A 15,787-nucleotide genomic window follows, 5' to 3' on the forward strand; every position below is an offset into this window, starting at 1 on the left:
GTTCCCTTTAAGCTTTGATCCTGGGATTCAGGATACTGCATCCATTTTATCAATGCAATGATTCTAGATACCATAGTATGGCACAAATCTATGTGATCGGGGGAGTGTCAGTCATTTAGGATACATCAGTAAAGAAGATTAACAAAACCTTAACTGACTGCGAAAATAATGTTGCCCTTAAAAAGATATTGATGACCACACAAGCGCCCCATCCGAAACTCAGGGCACTGACATGTACACGTCTTCTTAAAAGGACAGCCGCCACTTTCCTATCCGAAGGATGTATATATAATAATATGACTACTTCCTTCTAGAAACAGCGCCACTTTTCCCTGCAGGCTATGTGTGGTATTACAACCGAGACCCGTTTATTTATCATGGTTCTAAACTGCAATACCACAAGCAGCCTATGGACGAAGGTGGCGCTATTTGTTTTTAGAAAAAGTTTTTTTGTTTGTTTTAAATTTCATACAACCCCTTTAAGTGTTTGCATGAAATGGAAAATGGGGGGCTGTATAAACGAGACTATTGTGGTGCATTATGGTGCTCTACGATATATTTACAAGTTTTGCAGACCTCATTCCAAAATAGTTTTTGTTTTTTTTTCACATGACAAGTTATGTCCATCTGTCTCAGTGGTTGAAGGGAACAGTGTTTAAGCAGGAAAGGGTTAAAATAACTTAAAATACTTACAACTCACCCTGCATTGCTTTCCCAATATACACTTGTAAATTAATAAAAAAATAAAAATAATAATAATGATAATAAAAAAATAAAAAATAAATTAAAAAAAAAGTTTTTTTTCCTAAGATTGTCTAGTAATTTGTGGTCGCCATCTGGCAGAATGTTACGGCTAAGGATACAAACTGCAATGTTGCATCGCTCCAGATAACAGAACATAGGAGTGCCTTTTAAAAAACAACAATAAATCAATAGCAACAATAAATAGAATCTTTCCACAAGTAGCAGGCTCATAATAAAACAAGTTTGTAAGGATCCACTGAATCTCAGTCACGTGTTACGTCTCCATAGGACTACTGCATCAGGGCGTAATTCCACTTCAGGCCAAAGGTTCCTCTCCGAAATAGGAGAATCCTTCAAATTCGCCCTGATTGATTTGTTTCACTATGGCTTCATCCACCAGTGTCAGAACAGGTTCTTCTCGTGTAAAATCCTGGTCAAAGTTGTTAACATCACGTTTGGTTTTCTGGGAAAAAAAAAAAGCAGAAAAATCGGTTGGTGTTAAACGTAGCAATAGAAAAATGAAAGCGTCTCTAAAGCGAGGTCCAAAATTCGGCGCTAATTCATTTGCTAATATTTTATCCACCGCTAGGGGGAGCCACACTGGAGAAGGATTTATACAGTTTCCCTTACACTCATTAAAGGGGTTGTCCACTACTAGGACAACCCCTTCTCAAACTAAATGTTCGGCCACGATAAAATAGTAAAGCCTATACTCACCTCCCGTGCCGGCTCCATTCCCACAGTGTCGGCACTCGCGGTCCCGGGGTAGTGGAATGACTCGTGATTCCCGGGGCCTAATCAGCGGTGGCGTCACTGTCTCCGCCTTCGGACAAACTGAACATGAAGTGGAAGTCTGGGCTGCAGCTGATCTCTGACTTCCTCTTCATTTTCAGTTTGTCCAAAGTCGGTGACAGTGATTGGGCGCCAGCATCACAACACTGCATCACAGCCTCAGGGAGAGCAAGTGCCGAAGCCGAGAGAATGGTGGCGGCACAGGAAGTGAGTATAGGCTTTATAATTTTAACGGGGCCGAATATTTAGTTTAAGAAGGAGTTGTCCTAGTAGTGAACAACCTCTTTAATAAATCAATATGTGGTAAGCTTATAAGCAACGGCTAGTGGTGACTGCAGGTTGGACAATGTTTTTATCATGTAACCCTATGGTTGGTTAAAGACGATCTGTCCCATGTCTAAAAAAAATAGATTGTTAACTTGGCAAAATTCCCCTGAGTCTGCCGCAGTTTTCCATTTGTCATGTTGTCACTCCCATGCCTTTTCTTCTTTTTTGGCGCCAACTATACATGTGGTCCAACAAGGTTTTGGTCCAACAGGGTTTTCCAAGAGTTATCTCTGCTGGGGGCGTGTAGTCCTTCTCCTCTATGATGCTGCCCAATCACTGCTCGGCAGCATCTGGAATCTGGTTGACCAGTATGATCACTGCTGAGCGATGATTGGGCAGCGTCATAGAGGGAAAGGACTACACTCCCCACAAGCATACCTGGTACCAAAAAAAAAGAAAAAAAAGGGAGTGACAAGATGACAAATGGAATCCATGGGAACATACACAGTCACAAGAGGTCAGTCGACCGGCACTGAAAGAGCTCTCCTTCACTTAGACCATAATAATTTCTCCTTGGAGACCAGACGAAGTAAGCTTCTTCTGAAGACGGGGAGGTGTATGCACTAGGAGCAGCTGAATCACCAATACATGAAGAAATGAATGAAAGCAGCACTCACCCGTTATCTTCAATGATAATATAGTCCTTTATTGACCGTGGCTCAACATTCCCAGCTAGGGACAAGGCAGGCTACGACATGAGGAGGGAGCGGTGAGGGAGGGTGCAGAGACGAGACAGACGACGGCCGTTTCGCGAACAATCGCTTCAACGGGTCCAGTGAGTTGTGTTAGTAACGTCATATCCTCTTATAGGAGTCGACGTACTGCTTACCACATATGTGTGCAATTAACAATTAGTAAAAACAACTTAACTCATTCTACAATCTCAGTTTACTAACGGATCTAGAGAAAAACCGCCATGTCTAATTTATCATTAAGACCCCAAGCTCCTTGTGCATCAGTTTTTAAAATCCAATGAGCTTCGCGCTGTAATAATAATTTATTATGATTGCCTCCTTGCTGAGGGAATTTAACTACCTCTAAGCCGGCAAAACAAAGGGAACTAGGGTCGCCACCATGCGCGTCATGTATGTGTTTTACTAGGCGCACACGCCCCTTCCCTGTGAGCACAGAATTATAGTGTTCACGAAACCTAACAAATAGGGGTCTTATGGTTTTACCGATATAAAATCGGTGACAAGGGCAGTAGATAACGTATACCACAAATTTACATTTACATGTTATGAAGTCTTTTACGAAATGAAAGAAAGTGCCTATTTTGAGGGGGTTAGTAATATTATGGAGGTGACACATACTGCAACCACCGCACCTGAAATTACCTTGCGGGAGCGATTTTTTCATCCAGCTGCTGGTATCAGCAGACAGCCGGTGTTTTACTACCAAGTCGCCTAAATTTACTGTTCGTTTATAGGCAAAACGAGGGATACAAGTGGTTAAATTGCGAAAATCGGTATCATTTTTAATCACGTGCCAATTTTTTCAGATGGCTGCATGTTGAAACCCCTGTTGATGAAAATACCTTCGTTCGTTAAAGATTCAGGTGACTTCCTGCTGGCGCTTAAGGACTTTGTTTGGCAACCCACCTTCGCCCTAACTTCGATTGACATTGTTAATCTGTATACGAGAATACCACACCAAAAAGGCTTGGATGCTATCCAACGTATTCTTCTTAATACAGATAAAGATCATGACTTTGTTTCGTTTGTGCTGGAAGGACTTGAGTTCGTGCTGTGCAATAACACTTTTAAGTTTTTGGATAAAAGGTACAGTCAAAGGGTTGGTACCGCGATGGGTACCCCGGTGGCGTGCGTTTTCGCGAACCTGTTTCTTGCAGCGTTTGAGGAGAAGCACGTCACCGGAACCCTTAATCCATACTTAAAGCATATACGCCTTTACCTGCGTTTTGCGGATGATGTTTTCATTGTGTGGGACGGAGGAGAACGCACGTTTAACGATTTTGTCAGCTTCTTAAATAATAATAACGATCAAAATATGAAATTTACGTCTGTATTTGGAGATAAACAACTAGAATTTTTGGACGTAAAAATAGAGATAGTGGAAGGCAGGATCAAAACTAGTGTCCACAGAAAAACAACGGCGACGAATAATGTGTTGCATTTTCAGAGCGCTCATCCAGTTCACACTAAGTGTGGCATCCCATATAGCCAGATGGTAAGACTAAGAAAAATAAATAACTGTGAGGATAGCTATAAAAAGCAGCTGCACGATCTCAAATTGCGCTTTAGAAATAGAGGTTATCCTAATCACATACTGCAAAAGGCAGAACAAAGGGCTGCCAATTTAACCCAAATTGATCTTTTAAAAAAAGGGAGAAATAAGAGTAGAGGGTATAATAGCACGCTGAATAATCGTAAAGAAAACGGGACTTTTACTTTTTTATTTAAACATAGCCCACTTGATGATAACATCCATGCAGCCATCCGAAAAAATTGGCACGTGATTAAAAATGATACCGATTTTCGCGATTTAACCACTTGTATCCCTCGTTTTGCCTATAAACGAACAGTAAATTTAGGCGACTTGGTAGTAAAACACCGGCTGTCTGCTGATACCAGCAGCTGGATGAAAAAATCGCTCCCGCAAGGTAATTTCAGGTGCGGTGGTTGCAGTATGTGTCACCTCCATAATATTACTAACCCCCTCAAAATAGGCACTTTCTTTCATTTCGTAAAATACTTCATAACATGTAAATGTAAATTTGTGGTATACGTTATCTACTGCCCTTGTCACCGATTTTATATCGGTAAAACCATAAGACCCCTATTTGTTAGGTTTCGCGAACACTATAATTCTGTGCTTACAGGGAAGGGGCGTGTGCGCCTAGTAAAACACATACATGACGAGCATGGTGGCGACCCTAGTTCCCTTTGTTTTGCCGGCTTAGAGGTAGTTAAATTCCCTCAGCAAGGAGGCAATCATAATAAATTATTATTACAGCGCGAAGCTCATTGGATTTTAAAAACTGATGCACAAGGAGCTTGGGGTCTTAATGATAAATTAGACATGGCGGTTTTTCTCTAGATCCGTTAGTAAACTGAGATTGTAGAATGAGTTAAGTTGTTTTTACTAATTGTTAATTGCACACATATGTGGTAAGCAGTACGTCGACTCCTATAAGAGGATATGACGTTACTAACACAACTCACTGGACCCGTTGAAGCGATTGTTCGCGAAACGGCCGTCGTCTGTCTCATCTCTGCACCCTCCCTCACCGCTCCCTCCTCATGTCGTAGCCTGCCTTGTCCCTAACTGGGAATGTTGAGCCACGGTCAATAAAGGACTATATTATCATTGAAGATAACGGGTGAGTGCTGCTTTCATTCATTTCTTCATGTATTGGGAATCCATGGGAACACTGGGATTTTGTCAATTTAATAAACTCTTTTTTTTTCAGACAACATGACAGGTTGTCTTATAAATGAGCTTGGGGTTTTGGAGATCCAAACCTATCATGACATGCTATGAAATTAACCTCTAAAGATTCTGAATGTCTTTGCAGAGTCTTAAGCCGCAAGGAAATCTACATGGAAAGGTAACAGACAGTCAAACTCCCACAGAGAAGGCAGAGATGGTTTATCATCATTTCTGCCTCCCAATCAATGAGTGCTGTGTACACATTTTAGTAAGCAAAATGGACAGTTCCAGTCCCATGAATTACGTGATTACCAGGTGCTCGATAACTGGATGTAACTGGGGTCAATATATCAGAGGGTAAATTTACTGCAAAGTAAAAAAAAATCCTCCAAGATATTATGGAGGGAAAAACAAGAAAGGAAGGATGAAGGGAAGAAAGATGGAAAGGAAGTATAGAGAGAGAAAGAAGGAAGGCAAGTTAGGGAACAGAAGAAAGGAAGGAAGGGACCAGAAGGATGGGAAGGATGAAAAGGAAGGAAAAGATAAACAAAGGAAAGTAAAGGTAGAAAGAAAATAAAGGATGTTAAGAAAGGAAGAAAGGAATATGAGGTGTAAGGAAAGAGAGAAAAAAAAGGAAAGGAATGAAACAAAATAAATGAAGGAAAATATGGAAAAAGGGAAGGAAAACAGAAAGAAGCAAGCAAAGGATGAAAAGAGAGGAAAGAAGAAGGAAGAAGAGGATGGAAGAAAAGGAAGGAAAGAATAATAAGTGATGAAGGATTAAAGGAAAGGAAGGAAGGAAAAAATATAGAAGAAAAAGGAAAAAAACAAACAAAACGAATGAACAAGAAACAAATTAAAATAAGGAATTAATATAATGTACACTGCGTAAAATAAGAAAAGGCAAACTTTTTTATGAACAAGAGAAAATTTAACTTTCAAACCCATATGAGGTTAATAAACAAAACTATGCCTGGTCATTAAGAGGGAAAAATTGCCTGGTGTTTAAAGTGAACCTGTCAGCAGGATTGTGCTAAGTAAACTACAGACAGTGTCAGGTTGCTGCTGTTATACTGATTAAAATGATACCTGAAGTGAATCAATCTGTCTTGTGGTTCTTGTGTAAGTTTTCCGTTAATGAGATGCCCGTGCTCCGGTCTCATCTTCCTGCTGTAGGCCAGAGAGACCAAGGATAGACCTGACCACAGACCGCCCTGAAGCACTAACATGTTCCTCATCATAGAGACAGACCGTTTGTGCCTCGGGAGGCCCGTGGGCACATCTTTCCTTGGTATTTCCTTGGTTTCTCTGGCTTAGAGCAGGAAGATAAGACACTCTCTTCAGTCTCATTAACTGAAAACTTCTAACCATGATTATACAAGAACCACAAGACGGATTTCTCCACCCCAGGTATCATTTTAATCAGTATAACAATGGCAACATGACAAAGCCTGTAGTTTACTGAGCAAAATCCTGCTGACAGGTTCACTTTAATTGACTGAGTGGAGACATTTAGACAAAATAATGAATATACTCAGTGCTTGAATTAAAAGAGAATGGGCAAATATAATGTTTCACATGATTACAAAAGGAAAATCATAACACAAGATGCCAAATTGTACACTTATATAAGATGACACAATGTGAATCGTTCATCTAGCTCTGTTAGCAGCGAGTGTGCAGAATGTTCTAGAATGTTACAGCATATCGGCCTTGAATATGTTCCGGCATTTTCATCTACAGATGCTATACTTCCGCATTTTTCCCTCGGGTATCTTTCCCTTCCACAGTCCATTTATGAAGACACAAAAACAACATGTTTATGGAAAATAACTCGCACTAGCTTCCACAATGGAGCTACAAGAAATAAATAGTTTCTCCTCATTTACTTTACATCAGGGATAGGCAACACCGAGCCGGGTGCTTCCACCAAAATGGTGACGCTGGGATTTGTAACAACACTATGTCCAGGAGGATCACTGTGACCAATGTACGAGATCTTGAGTCTACTTTTTTGCAGGTGGTCAGACTTTTGTATGGCGCCTATGGGATGTATCCAGTAATGGGTGTGACCCCAGAAGCGCCACAATAGTCAGCGAGAAGCTTCACAGTGCCCCTTGTGGCCAGACTAGTATACAACACTTTGAAATGGTTTGGTGTCTTTATTCTAGAATTTTACAATAATCCATCCAGGAAGTTTTATTACACTCTCTTTGACTTATATAACGGAGCATTTTTGACGCTGCGGATATTCAGCACACTGTCACCAATAGTCATTATGTACGAGCCCTTTGTTTGTAGGAAGTGCACCTATTAGATTGTTCTGGTAACATTACCTTAAAGCGATTGAACAGAAATAAATTCATAAGAGATTAAAAAAAAAAAAATACAACAAAGAATTAAATATCGTAAATCTCTTATTTAAATGCATGGGGTTTTTTTTGCTGAAAATAATTTTTGGAATTGGGTTTCATTAAAATTGTTGCACCATTTGCCTTTCATACCCAAACCCACAGCACAGAATAGTGACTGCGACCAGGCTCTGCACATCGGCCACATATTGGTTTAAATAGGGGGCGGATGTGCAGTACCGGCAGCGGCCACTAAACAGTCGACAGCGCTGTGCTGAGAAGCGCTGTATCTGAGCAGTCCCAGCTGCCACCAACACAGGGCACAGCTGATTGGTGGAGGAGCCGAGTGTCGCACCCCACCGATCAGACATTACCCACCTATCCTAAGGATAGGCCATCAATGTTAAAGTCCCGGACAACCCCTATGTGGCTAAACACATACAGCACACAGAACAATGTCAGGCTGCTGATGAGGAATAATTAATCATGGAAATTGGACACTGAAAATTTCATGTTAGTGACAACTGGATTTAATATAGGACCAGCTGTAAAGACGCTGCATTCACCAACGCAATATTAATCACCGACAGATGATGCGGAACTGCAGACAAACACATTCACATCTCAACACAATCTATGTGTATCTAGCAGGAATGTCGTCACCTGGTGAAAGCGTTCATTTATTAACGGTAGATTCCTGGTCTTTAGGATTTTTTTAATCATAGAAAACCTTTCCTATAAGCAAAAGCTTAAAGGGGTTTTCTGGTTTCATTAAGTTATAGTATTATCCCCAAGAAAGTTCAGGGTAGAAAAAAATCAACCTGTGCTGTACCACCTTCCCAGGGTCTGGCACTAAGTCATTGACTGTGCTTTGGTCTCTGTTTGTCTGCAGAGATGACGTCATGTCACCAGCGCTGCAGCTAATCACTGAACTGTAGTGGAGATGCTGAGCTCAGTGATTGGCTGCAGTGCTGTGCTGTGACGTCAGCTCTGCAGCCAGACAGCACAGATCGGGCAATGCCGAGCCAGGAAAGAGGAGGTAAAGCAACATTTTTTAATTTATTTATTTTTTTTATGCTGAACTGTACCTGATAATAAGTTTACTGAAAATTGAAAACCTCTTTAATTTTCATATATTGGGAGCAGTCCCTGATTTTGGTTTAAAGAAAAATTGAAATGGAAGAACCTATGCAATTTACCTCTTACTAAATATCCTCCCCCTTTTTTAAAAAAAGGTTGTTTTTTTTTTAATTTTAATTGTTTACTGTTCATTGCCTAAATGACCAGCCACTTCTGCAGTTTATCAGTGATGGCCGCTCTCCTATGTAAGAAGTGCAGCACTTACAAGCGGTTTGCTATAGCGCTTGTAAGCGCTGATCTGAAGCTTGCTAGATTGCTGGTTTGGGCCAATTTCAGTGTGTCTGTGCTCCTCTGATGCTGCAAAGGCAAAGCTGCTTCTGCTGCAGCATAAGAGGGTGCACAATTTGGGCCAGCAATGCAATTATGCTGCTGGCTCGTCACGAAACCAAACATTAGGAGTGCACCGCCCTAAGCAGGCAGGTCAGGAGGCCGGGAGGCAAGGGAGCGTTGCATTTCTGAAGAATGAACATGAGAACAACCCTTCAACGGATCCTGCAGTGTGCTATGTACAATGTTACATAGAGGCTGTGGAATTTCAGCAGAGCGCGTTACAATTTATTTTTTCTGCTTTCATACGGAAAAACTTTCTTTAGGCCGCTGTGTAAAATCGGAGGCATGCAAAAGTACAAGGAGGCGTTAGTGTACTTTTATTGCAACCTTGATACGGATCGGTACAAAACAGCACTGTAATCAGCAGTATGCATGACACCGAGAAAAGCATGAATTGAGCACAACCTACAGGTGCTTCTCACAAAATTAGAATATCATCAAAAAGTTAATTTATTTCAGTTCTTCAATATAAAAAGTGAAACTCATATTATAGAGTCATTACAGAGTGATCTATTTCATGTGTTTATTTCTGTTAATGTTGATGATTATGGCTTACAGCCAATGAAAACCCAAAAGTCATTATCTTAGTAATTTAGAATACTTTATAACACCAGCCTGAAAAATGATTTTAACATCCGAAATGTTGGCCTACTGAAATGTATGTTCAGTAAATGCACTCAATACTGGCATGGAGGCGATTAGCCTGTGGCACTGCTGAGGGGTTATGGAAGCCCAGGTGTAAACTTCATTCCCACTGCCTGTTGTCAAGTGTCAACCACCTAATCAGCAGAGAAACTGACATATAATATATATTTACAGGAAGTGAGGGCAGGTCTTTTTCCGTACAGGAAGTGAGGTTGTGCATTTGTCTCTATGCTCCTGCTCTCCTGTCTGTCAAATTTCCTATATGGTGGGATTTTTATTTATGGACGAGGAGATCACTGAGCAATAGCGGGAACAATGCGTTCTGAGGAAAGAACTTCCTGCATCCCAAGTGCTAGACAAATCTTGATGAAGTAAAACCACTGATAAAGAGCAGACTGCAAGTTATAGAACAAAGGAATCAGGACTGTTTCTGGATGTGCTAGACTGCCATGTGCAATTTACATCTGTTGTGGTCATCAAGACCATACAATTTAAAGGTTTTGTGCAAAAAGACAGATAGGATTTAAAGAGGTACATATCACCAATCTTTGACTGTCTATTTTATTTAATAAATGAATGGGCAGTCCCAGATTGGTGATTTTAGTAATTATGAGTTAGTATCAAAAGTGCTCATAAGTGCCACTAACGCCTCCGGAAAGGGCCTGACGTCCTACCAAAGCCTGGCCTGAACTTCCTCGGCTGTGTTACACAGCTGACATCTGCCTCTAACACAAGTGATTGGAGCTAGCTCAGTTCGCTACTGTTTAACCACTTAAAATGTCATTATACAGCTCTCTTAGGGGAATTTAAGTGACGCGATCACTTGACATCAATGTTCTGATGCAGGATACGGATGAGCTATCATGCAGTCAGGGGCCTTCTAAAGGCTTCTGTTGCTGCCATCTTTGCACTCAGTTTGGGCGAACCGTGGACAAATTGAAGAAGTGAGAGCGCAGCAGCCTAATAATAGCTGTTGACTGGCGGCAGGGCTCACATGGCATAGAAACCTTGCGCGAGCCCCGGGAGACCCAGCGCCAACATCACTGAACCGATCACCGGAGGTGAGTATAGGGTGTTTTTATTCAATAAGGGGCACTATTTTATTTAATAAAAAAAGGGGTTGTTCAGGTAGTGGAAAACCTTTTTAACCTCTTCGTCACAGAGAATCAGACATACCAAAACTGCCTTTGGTAGCCAATCAGAGTTGATCTTTATATTCTAAAGTTCACTGGAATGAAAATAAAAATGGACCCTAATTGGTTGATTGAAAGCCGGCATGTTTTGGCTCATAACTTATTTTTGAGAACTAGCATGTTGGATATGTGATCAGACAACAGCCTATTTTAATTTTATTCTGTAATCAGAAGATTAAGATTTCCATAAATTTTTGGAGAAATAATATAGGCATACAAGCCCAAAGTTGGTTTAAATTAGAAAAACCACATCAAAGTGCAGAATTTTTCTTAATTGGGAGAGGAATCTGAAGCTTGACGGTCCTTTATATTCGTATTAAACACCAGAAATCCAGAGTTGCGTAATATGCCACAAGAGATATTAAAGACTTATTTCTGTCTTTTTGGGAGAAAGAGCATTGTTATGTGGGAATGCATCTGCCTTCACACTCATGGGACAGTTTTTAAAAAATATGCACAGTTGTGTCATACGTGTCACACTCACAATCCATTTTTGGATTCGTGGCAGCTCTGGTTCCACTATGATTTAAATGAAGCTTTTTTCCTTTCTGGACCAGCGGGGGTTAATATTATTTTCCCTCGCTGGCAATCTGTTGTAACTGTAGAGTTGTTAGGTCAGCTGATGTGGGTGGTGACCACTCCCACCATCCTTTAAATGGTCACCTGATGCATCAGCTGACTGTCGATGATAGAGCAATCTACAGTGACCAAGCCTGGAGTAAGGAGCTTGCTGGCTGCTGTGGTTTATCAGCTGGTTTTATAAGTTCATGATCATGGTGCCTTTATTCTGTTGTGCGGTGCTTTCCAGCAGAGGAAGTTGTAAAGCTAAGTTGTGTTATTACCCTGTCTGTCTCGTGTGTGTCACGGTCCCCTGTGTTATACTATCTGCAGAGGTGAGGCTAGCGCCCCTTACTGGCCTGTGAACTAGCCAGGGCAGTGTGAGGTGACAGCGAGGGACGAGGTTCCTGACGGCGGTGGGGGGAAGGACCCACTTAGGACCTTAGGGGAGTGCAGGGACAGGCTCAGGTTTGAGCAGGAGGTGACCATCCCTCATTTCCATATTGGTAGGGCCTTCCTTACCCCTTTACCATCCCGTTGTGTGTCGTGCCATCCGCCGACCGACCCCTCCTCCCATGGGGTCGCTTTATGTATCGTGACAATACGAATATGTGGAATGGCAATTTATTTTTTGGGTGGGGGGCACATACAACAATAGCTTTTCGTATAGACCCAAATTGGGTTAACATGTAGACTCTTTCTTTATTGCTTTGTTGAAAGCCTTCAAAGCCTACCTAAATTTTGTGGATATTTGAAGGTGGCTTTCCAGAAGAAGAGACATCCAGGTCATTTAGTAAATCACCCAGGAATGGCAAAAACTAAAAAAAACAAAACCAAACCGCAAACTTTTTCACTGGGGGTGACATCAAGACCTAAAGTCCAGAAGCACATTCAAGAACGAGGCATAGTTGGCCTGCTGAAACGAGGTCATGTGTGACAAAATTTTGATATTTCTGGTGCCAAATTTTGAAAAGTTGACAAATATATTTAGAGCAAACAGAGATTCTCCACAATTGTAGGCACTGATATTTTTAAAGCCTACCTGCTAACTTTGTGGAGATTCGAAGGTGACTTTCCCGAAGAAGAGGAGACAGCCGAGTCATTTGGTAAATCACCCAGAAATGGGAAAAAAAACTCTGAAAAAAGCAGTGCTCCCCCAAATCTTTTCACTGGCGTGACATCAAGACCCAAAGTCCAGAAGAACATTCAGTAACGAGGCATAGATTGCCAAAGCAAAGGATAGAGGTTTTTGGACACATGTAGCCCATACTATCTTTGTAAGTTTTCTAGTTAGTTTCTAAGAGTTGGACCTTGACAATTAAACATTGATGGTTTCTCCTAACAAAAGATAGTTCTTAGGTCAGTCCCGTAAATTTTACATAAAGTGTCAGTGCTCATGTTTGACCGTATTACAGATAATAACACAGATTATTATTAGTTACTGAGTACCAGGAATCATACACTATCATGTCTTGTGAATTCTGGTACCAAATAAAGAATTTTTAGGAGAACCGGGAGGACTAAGATTTCCAGCTCCTTGCATGCCTTTTTATGGACATCTGGTGAAAATCTGGATCATCTCCTGATTTGGTAATAACTACAGCAGAAGAGGAACTTATAGATTTTGTAGACGACAGTGACTTGTCAGTATAAAGAAGCCAACACCTGCACTACACCCTGACGAAGCCGGCGCGAAACGCGCGTCGGGGCTTCGGTGACGACCCCTGGTAATCTGCAAAATGGGTAAGAGTTATGGAGAAGGGAAGGGCTTTTAGGGTCCTATACTTTGATTCTAACCCCACTGTGGGACTGATGTGATATAATAGAATACCCGGTCCATAATTTCCTTGCCGTGACATGTACAATTGGCAATTTATGATTTAAGACATGCAGCTATCTATAGGGATTGTCACCGTTTATTTTCAGTGTTTTCCTTAGTTTTCCTTGCTGTGTCTACTCTTTATGGAATGTTCGACTGTTTTAATATTATGTATTTGATTTTTCAATGAATAAAAACTTGTATTTATACTTTTTCAAGCTGGACGTATACTCCGTGTGTTTTTTCATGGGAATAATAGTAGCAGCAGAGGACCCAAGAGCTGGTACCTGTTTGATCATGTTACTATATCAGATGACATACGGTTGCGCCTGAAAAGGTCAGTAATTCGAGTGTTAAATAAACTTAATAGCCAATCAAATCATCAGAATGGTGATAGCAAGGGGTGAAGAATGTGTTGATCTTGTAGAAGACAGTGACCTGACCTTTACATTCAACCAAATGGTGCAGAAAAGTGGAATCACATCTAATACCTACATAAAAAAGTGTATGTACTTTCCTCACATGTCATGGACGGATGTTTATAATAATTCTCAGCATTTACCCTCTGAGGATACATGAAGAATCATGTTTTGTATGTGGGTAAGCAGACCGAGTGCCAATATACAGAGGTGTGGAGGCTGTTGCAACACAATGCACTTTAATTGGCACAAACATTGACGCTGACCCAGATTTCTTAGGTTTGTGATCACATTGCTTGCAGGTCGCATGTACTGTAGGTTCTAGACGTAGCTGAAATGTGATGGACATTCCCTGCCTCGCAGTGTTAATTCAAATACCTCTCCTTAGATATAGAAGTGAAAGGGTTAATCTCTAGATTAATTCTTCACATCACATAACAACTTTTTAACTTCTAGTTTGTTTATGATTGTTCACTATGGTCAGCGGAAGCTGCAGCCATTAACTGGTTTGAATAAACTTTGCAAGAATTTGGAATTTGATATTTCAGTAAATAGTGACATCACCGCGGATCTTTGGCTCAGATCTGGTCAGTGAAACCCTGACCACAAATAAATGTCTACAGAGCTTAGCTAACCCATTAATCACAGGGGATCGGAAAACACCGGAGTTGTTTTCTTTTAAAGGGAGCTTATTTACCGTCCGAAAACATTAATATACAGTATGTAAATATACCGTAGTTATAATTCATGGTTTGCATCTTTCATTAGTGGCATATAGGGGGTGTAGGACTGTCCTCACATTTTTGGCTGGTAAATATTGGCCCTGGGGAAAATTTGGAACAGGACCCCTACCAGCATTTTGATCAGATGGATGGACCCCTGTAATAATGTCCTCTTTACCGAACCACATCCTCTAATGTTGTCCCCATCCTGGCCCCCATTATTTAATAATGCCCCCTATCCTGTTATTCTGTGTTCATTTCCTCCATCCAGGCCCAGTCCTAAAATAATATCTTTATTATATTTTGGCCAACATCCTGTAATAATTTCCCCTTTCCTAACTGACAGACTGTAATAATGTCCCTCAACCTGGCCTCCCAATGTGCAATGATGTCCCCCATTCTGTAATAATATCACCCATCCAGTGATAATGTCCGCTGTCCTGGTCCCCTTCCTGTAGTGATGTCCTCCATCCTGGCCCCTATCCTGTAATAATATCCTTGGTTCTGACCTCCATCCTGTAATAATATACCTTGTCCTAAACCCTATTTTGTAATAATATCCCCCATCCTGGACCATTCCTGAAATAATGTCCCCCATCCTGTAATAATATCCCCTGTCCTGATCCTCATCCTGTAATAATGTCCAACATCCTGGCCCCTTTGCTTACTGTCACACATCCTGGCCCCTTTGTTTACTGTCACACATCCTGGCCCCTTTGTTTACTGTCACACATCCTGGCCCCTTTGTTTACTGTCACACATCCTGGCCCCTTTGTTTACTGTCACACATCCTGGCCCCTTTGTTTACTGTCACACATCCTGGCCCCTTTGTTTACTGTCACACATCCTGGCCCCTTTGCTTACTGTCACACATCCTGGCCCCTTTGTTTACTGTCACACATCCTGGCCCCTTTGCTTACTGTCACACATCCTGGCCCCTTTGTTTACTGTCACACATCCTGGCCCCTTTGCTTACTGTCACACATCCTGGCCCCTTTGTTTACTGTCACACATCCTGGCCCCTTTGTTTACTGTCACACATCCTGGCCCCTTTGTTTACTGTCACACATCCTGGCCCCTTTGTTTACTGTCACACATCCTGGCCCCTTTGTTTACTGTCACACATCCTGGCCCCTTTGCTTAATAGCATCCCCATCCTAGCACGTTTCTCCACCACATTAAAAAAAAAGCAAAAAACCAACATCTTTCCGTTCCCTGCTCTTGCCACGTGCAGCCTCCTCTTCCTAGTTCATAGCGAGCACAGTGAGGTGGGGCTGCGCATGCGCCACCCACAACAGACATGCTGGCATCAGCTGTTGACCTCTGATTGGCTGGCAACTGATATAGCTATTGT

At 41.5% G+C, this 15,787-nt stretch overlaps 1 protein-coding gene across 1 annotated transcript in view; it reads right to left on the bottom strand.

Annotated features, from left to right (window-relative positions):
• Window positions 1-606: 606 nt before the first annotated feature.
• The window catches only part of PRKCE (protein kinase C epsilon), a 468,593-nt gene continuing 453,412 nt past the window's right edge, over window positions 607-15,787 (bottom strand). Inside the window, exon 15 of the mRNA XM_069768630.1 lies at window positions 607-1,207. Coding sequence (XP_069624731.1) covers window positions 1,061-1,207 — 147 coding nt within the window. The 3' untranslated portion in view covers window positions 607-1,060. The remainder of the gene's footprint in view (window positions 1,208-15,787) is intronic.

The sequence above is a fragment of the Ranitomeya imitator genome, chromosome 5, assembly GCF_032444005.1.
Source record: "Ranitomeya imitator isolate aRanImi1 chromosome 5, aRanImi1.pri, whole genome shotgun sequence".
Lineage (NCBI taxonomy): Eukaryota > Metazoa > Chordata > Amphibia > Anura > Dendrobatidae > Ranitomeya > Ranitomeya imitator.